A 7147-nucleotide genomic window follows, 5' to 3' on the forward strand; every position below is an offset into this window, starting at 1 on the left:
GAAAACCCCAAAAAAAAAAAAAAAAAAAAAAAAAAAAAAAAAAAAAAAAAAACTCAAATGAAGAAAGACATTGTCAATCTCATGAGGAGTCCATATTTTTTCTATTGGTGAGAGATAAAGTAAATAGCATGTGGATTTTCTTTGGAAGAATAACAAATAAAATTCTTTTGTAAGGCTGTGAGTTATAAAATTAACTTTTTAAAATCTCCAAATTGTCATTTTGCAAGGAAGAAATATAAGTAATAAATATGAATATTCTTTTTTATTTCAGACTTTTGCTCCATAGGCAATAGAAATGAGTTGGCCAATTACAGTATTGAAGCATAAGCACAGATCTAACTCAGTGCAGAGGCAAATATCATATGGTACATGATATTTTCATTTTTTTGTGTGCTACTATGAGTAACACTATTGCAAATCCATTTTATTTATGATTTGGTCTTTGTAGCTCCAATTTCATTATTAACTGAAATTTCATAGCATCATTCTTACTGACATGTACTGAAGATAAAAAATACTCTATATTTTCCTCATCTATCCTTGTCTTTTCCTTTATTAAAAACATAGCAAAATTAAAAAAGAACTAGCAATAAGCATACTGAAATCACAACTCAGACGCATGACAATATTCTATAACCATGACACCTGTCCGGGCTGCATCCAGCCAAATATGGATCCAAAAAAAAGGAATACTGATACTTATTACTTATATTTTTTCCTTGCAAAGTAACACTTTAGAGATAACAAAAAGTTAATTTTATAACTCATATCCTTATAAAATACTTTTATTTGTAATTCTGCCAGAGGAGATCCATATGCTATTTACTTTATCTCTTGTCAAAAGAAAAAAATATGGACTGCTCATGAAATTGACAATGTCATTCTTCATTTGCATTTCTGAGTTAAGGAATAAGGATGGAAACAGTTGGCTTACACTGGCCCCCACAAATGCCCTTTCCATTTTTTGCATTTCAGTTCATAGTAGGAGCTCACTCAGGACTTAGCTGGCAGAGAGAGGAGAGTCTGAGGCCAATGTGCACTTCCCAGCACAACATCTCACATCCTCCTCGTTTTTTATCACTCAAGATATTGAAAAACTAATATGCAAGGATGCTGTCATTATAGGGGTAATCCTCAATCTTCTCTAATTATATTTAAAATTATGTCATAAACTTCAGAAATTAGCAAGTATTAGTGTATACCTTATCGTTAGCATAATCCAAGGTGGCCTCACCTACAAATAGAGTCATAATTATAAAAATTCTATCTTTCAACCTCCTACTTTCTCAAAATGGAATTTGTCCCCACTAAAAGTTATCCTTCGAAGTAGTGCTTCACCTGTGCCCACAAATACCTGTGGCTACTGCACAAATACTGTGTGGCTTCTACCAGGTTTTTCCTCCTGACCTAGCTCTCATATGTTGATATTTGTTATCCCGTCAAACCTTTCTGTTGCTCAGCTTTGCGGCATGGATGGTGCAAAAAAGCAAACGTTGCTCTGCCTGATACTGTTCCCAAAGCTGGCAAATTGCAGGATGTCACCATGGGGTAAGCTCCACGAATGAAGGGATTAGGGGTGAAGAGAGAACTGACCTTTCTAACAAAGTTCAGAGTCCTGAGTTACTGAACTTTTCCCTAACTCCATATTAATTTCCTATTGTTGCTATACTGAATTACCAGAAACTTAGTAGTTTAAATCTGCACAATTCATTATCTTACAGTTAAGAGGACAGAAATCCAATTGGGGCCTTATTCAGCTATATAGTCAAGGTGTCAGCGGGGCTGTGGTTTTACCTGAAGGCTCTCAGGGAGAATCCTTTTCCTTTCCTTTTCCAACTTAGAGATCTACCTGCATTCCATTGCTCGTGGTCCCATCTTCCATCTTTAAAGCTGACAATGTTGCAGCTCTCTAACCTTTTTTCCAAGAAATGTATCCCTTTAACTTTCCTGTTTTGCTTCCCTCTTCTACCTCTTCTACATTTTTCTTTTTTCCTTTTTTTTTTTTTTGTTGTTTGTTTTTTTATTTGTTTGTTTTCGAGATGGAGTCTCGCTCTGTCACCCAGGCTGGAGTGCAGTGGCGCGATCTCAGCTCACTGCAAACTCCACTTCTCGGGTTCAAGTGATTCTCCTGCTTCAGCCTCCTGAGTAGCTGGGATTACAGGTGAGTGCCACCATGCCTGGCTAATTTTTGTATTTTTAGTAGAGACAGGGTTTCGCCATGTTGACCAGGCTGGTCTTGAACTCCTGATCTCAGGTGATCCGCCCACCTCAGCCCCCCAAAGTGCTGGAATTACAGGCATGAGCCACTGTGCCTGGCCCTCTTTTCCACTTTTAAGACCCCTTTTATTACACTAAGCTTTCTCAGATAACCCAAAACAATCTCCCTATTTTAAGGTCACCTAATTAGCAATCTAAATTCCATCTGCAAACTTAATTATCCTTTGCCATGGTTCTGAGGATTAGGACACGAGCATCTTGGGGGAGAATATTATTCTGCTACCAAGAATATATTTTTAAAATCTTTTTATTTCCATAGGTTATTGGGGAGCAGGTGGTGTTTGGTTACATGAGTAAGTTCTTTAGTGGTGATTTCTGAGATTTTGGTGCACACATCACATGAGCTGTATACATTGCATCCTATTTGTAGTCTTTCATCCCTCACCCCCTTCCCACCCTTTCCCCTTGAGTCCCCAAAGCCCATGTCATTCTTATGCCTTTGTGTCCTCATAGCTTAGCTCTCATTTATAAGAACACATGATATTTGGTTTTCCATTCCTGAGTTACTTCACTTAGAATAATACTCTCCATTCTCATTCAGGTCACTATGGATGCCATTAATTAATTCCTTTTTATGGCTGAGTAGTATTCCATTGTATAGATATACCACAGTTTCTTTATCCACTCATTGATTAACGGGTATTTGGGTTGGTTCCATGATTTTGCAGTTGCGAATTATGCTGCTATAAACATGTGTGTGCAATTATCTTTTTCGTATAATGACTTCTTTTCCTCTGGGTTGATACCCAGTAGTGGGATTGCTGGATCAAATGGTAGCTCTACTTTTAGTTCTTTAAATAATCTCCACACTGTTTTCCATAATTGTTGTACTAGTTTATATTCCCACCAACAGTGTAAAAATGTTCCCTGTTCATTGCATCCATGCCAGCGTCTACTGTTTTGTGATTTTTTTATTATAGCTATTCTTGCAGAGTAAGGTGGTATTGCACTGTGGTTTTGATTTGCATTTCCTTGATCATTAGTGATGCTCAGTGTTTTTTCATATATTCTTTGGCCGTTTGTACATCTTCTTCTGAGAATTGTCTATTCATGTCCTTAGCCTGCTTTTTGATGGGATATTTTTTTTCTTACTGATTTGTTTGAGTTTGTTGTAGATTCTGGATATTAGTCCTTAGTCCTTTGTCACATGTATAGATTGTGAAGATTTTTTCCCACTCAGTCATCTGTTTACTCCGCTCTTTCTTTTGCTGTGCAAAAACTCTTGAGTTTAATTAAGTCCCACCTATTTATCTTTGTTTTTACTGCATTTGCTTTTGGGTTCTTGGGCATGAAATCCTGGCCTAAGCCAATGTCTAGAAGGGGTTTTCCAATGTTATCTTCTAGAATTTTTACAGTTTCAGGTCTTAGATTTGAGTCCTTAATCCATCTTGAGTTGATTTTTGTATACCGTGAGAGATGAGGATCCAGTTTCATTCTCCTACCTGTGGCTTGCCAATTATCCCAGCACCACTTGTTGACGAGGGTGTCCTTTCCCCACTACATGTTTTTGTTTGCTCTGTCAAATATCAGTTGGCTGTAAGTATTTGGGTTTATTTCTGGTTCTCTATTCTGTTCCATTAGTCTATGTACCTATTTTTATACCAGTACCATGCTGTTTTGGTGACTATGTCTTATAGTATAGTTTGAAATCAGGTAATGTGATAGCTCCAAATTTGTTCTTTTTGCTTATCTTGCTTTGGCTATGTGGGCTATTTTTTGGTTCCTTGTGAATTTTAGAATTGTTTTTTTCCTGATTGTGTGAAGAATGATGGTTGTATTTTGATGGGGATTGTGTGAATTTGTAGATTTCTTTTGGCAGTAGGTTCATTTTCACAATATTGATTGGCAGTAGCATCCAAAGATATCAAATACCTAGAAATAAATTAATAAATGCAATGCAAAAATTCTATGCTGAAAACTACAAAACTGCTGAGGAAATTAAAGAAGACCTTTGAAAATGTGGAAAATTATATTATATTCATGGATTAGAAGGCTCAATATTGTGAAGACAGCAATATCCCCAAACTGATCAATAGATTCAAAGCAATTCCAATACAAATACCAGCCAGATTTTTATTAGAAATTGACAAGTTAATTCTATAATGTGTGAAGCATTCAAAATAGGACATATTAGTCATTTGTGGCAAATATTCATGCAATTCCATTGAAAAAATTATTGAACTTCTACATTATTCCAATAGGCATAGTAAAAGAGGAAACAGCAGCATAACAAAGTGGTAAGACAGCCCTGGGTTTAAATCCTGACACTGTTGCCCATGATCTTTACACATCCACCAGACCTTATGGAATTCTTTAGGGGAAGGGTAGGGTAGGGATGAAGGATGGGTAAAATTTGAAATGACATAGAAGAGAGCTTAGATCTAACTCACACACTTCCACCCCTACTCAAACTACTGGATAAAGAAACACTGTTCTAAATAAATTTTTAAAGTGATACTATACTACTAAGGTGGAAGGGACCTTAAATAGTATTATATTTACCCAAATCCTAAATAGAGTGAAGTGCTTTGCTCAAGGTTACACAAGTATTATAGTGACTGTTATTTATCACGGTCAGACTAGAGCCCAAGCCCAATAGCCCGAATGTGAATACAAACTCCAGATCTTCTACCAGCCAGCTGTGCAGCCTATAGTTAAATCTCTGAAATCTGGAACTCTTCCTTGAAAACACGGGGAGAAATAACATCTTTTTAAAGGATACTTTATTGAGTAATGAGGTAATTTTTAAAGTGTTTAGCAAGGTGCTTGACACATAGCAAGTACTTGCTTTTTTTTTTTCTCTTACCTTTTTTCTTCTCTGGCTTCTACCCCAGCTGGTCTCTTCTTAAATATGTACTCCAACATGTGCAATGGTTAGACATTTTGTTGCAAGTACAGAATTCTATTCAGGTTAACATCAGCAAAAGAGGGGAGGTCAGTTATAAGGATAGAGGGGTATCAAAGTCAAGAACTCAGCCAGGCTTTAGAAAGTCACCTGAACTAGAAACCATAAAAACAGAAGACCTTTCTTTTCTATTTCTTTTCTCTGATTGTCTCTCCACATCCCTTCTCCAACTCCTCACCTCTCTGTCTCTCTGTATCTCTCTCAATCTCTCTTTTCTCTGCTTCTCCATGATTGTGGTAATAGAAGATAGGAATTACACAATTCTTGACAGATTTCTTCCACTTACCAGCCAAGACTCAGTCACAATATTTTAGTTTCAATACCAAATTCCGGGGAAAGAGAATTTGGTTTTGGTGGTAGGGAGGAGCACGGAGCCACATAATATACAGTAGTTGTCAACACTTAAGCTGAAAAGAGCGGTTATGGGGTTATTGTAAGTTGGGCAGAGAACCCTAAAAGTCTACTACAATATCCTGGCAACTTCTTTGTAGATATCTAAGAGGAATCCTTATCCGTAAGTGAAAGGCTTTCAGCTTAATGCAGTTTAAAAAGGGGCCACACCAAGGTGATGAAACCCTGTCTCTACTAAAAATACAAAAATTAGCCGGGTGTGGTAGTGGGTGCCTGTAGTCCCAGCTACTTGGGAGGCTGAGGCAGGAGAATCACTTGAACCCAGGGGGCGGAGGTTGCAGTGAGCCGAGATCTCACCACTGCACTCCAGCCTGGGCGACAGAGCGAGACTCTGTCTCAAAAAATAAATAAATAAATAAATAAATAAATAAATAAATAAATGATAAATAAGTAAATAGTGGGGGGCCATAATGGGCAATACCCCATGTCTCAGTGTCTTAGTGCATACATTGAACATTTAGATTTTATCCAGTTCCAAAGCCCCCTGTTGATTTTTTAAATGCCCAGAGTCATGGCAATAGAATAAATTTTCTCTAGTCTCCTTTCTTGGCTTAGTCATGACAAGGATGACATCAGATATTCTTGCCCTTACAACCTGGGCTTATGGAAAAATTGTTCTTAAGAGAATAATCTCATTTCACATAGGCTTGGCTCTAAAATAAGAGGCCCCTTTCATGGTTGCTCTGGAAATCTGCCATGAGATATACTATATCAGGAAATATTGGCTTAATGTTTTTTCTTCTATTCAACAGTTACTCTCAGAGTTCAGTTATTAGAAACTCTCCAGCTCAGCAGTTTGGTTTTCTGCATGTATACATGATTTTCTTTCTAATGAATGAATTCCATATGAGCTAATTATAGAAAATTAGATTTTTTGCAGGAATTAGCATGGTTCTTTATTAGCAAAACCAATTGCATTTCATTAATTTTCTTCTTAATTAAAACCACTGGTATTCGTGGGAAATTCAATGAATAACATGCTTTTCTAATGAATGTAAGCTTATGCTATGCAAATACCAAAGCCATGCATTACTACAAGTGCTGCCCCAGGTCATTATTGTAAAATAAATAAATAAATAAATAAAAATAAAAACAAAACAAAACAAAAAAACTAACACAAGTCCTCTTTACTCTGCTTTGGAGTTTTATTAACCTAAATAGAAAATACTGCTGAGAAGTTTTAAGCTCAAGTCTCAGCTCAGCCATTCTTTTCTATAGGCTGTCTGCATGTTTGGAAGTCTGAATAGGTTGAAGTTGAAGATGATGTGTATCTGAGGCACAGCTCTTCCCTGACTCATGGGCCTTGACACTGCTGTTGAGGTTTGACTCGAATCCCAGAGTTTTGGTGTGGATGAGCAGGGACAAATTGCTGAGCATCAAGAAGAGTAAAATTAAGCAAGTGGAACATATGCCTCTGCTCTGCACAGTGAAATGAAGAGTCAACTGTTGAACGTGTGTGCGTCTCTCATTTTCCCAAACAGGATTAACCCGCCATGATTTATGAATTCACCTCTTTCTTAGAGGCTTCCTTTCTTTTTTGTTAGATCCTCCTTT

The 7147-nt window shown here is 37.0% G+C and overlaps 1 protein-coding gene across 1 annotated transcript in view; it reads left to right on the forward strand.

Moving 5' to 3' along the window:
- Positions 1-6900, forward strand: part of HMHB1 (histocompatibility minor HB-1) — a 9279-nt gene extending 2379 nt beyond the window's left edge. The window contains 1 exon segment of the mRNA XM_025389422.1: positions 6812-6900. Within this exon segment, the coding sequence (XP_025245207.1) occupies positions 6812-6900 (89 nt within the window).
- Positions 6901-7147: the final 247 nt, after the last annotated feature.

This window comes from Theropithecus gelada, chromosome 6 (assembly GCF_003255815.1).
Source record: "Theropithecus gelada isolate Dixy chromosome 6, Tgel_1.0, whole genome shotgun sequence".
Classification (NCBI taxonomy): domain Eukaryota; kingdom Metazoa; phylum Chordata; class Mammalia; order Primates; family Cercopithecidae; genus Theropithecus; species Theropithecus gelada.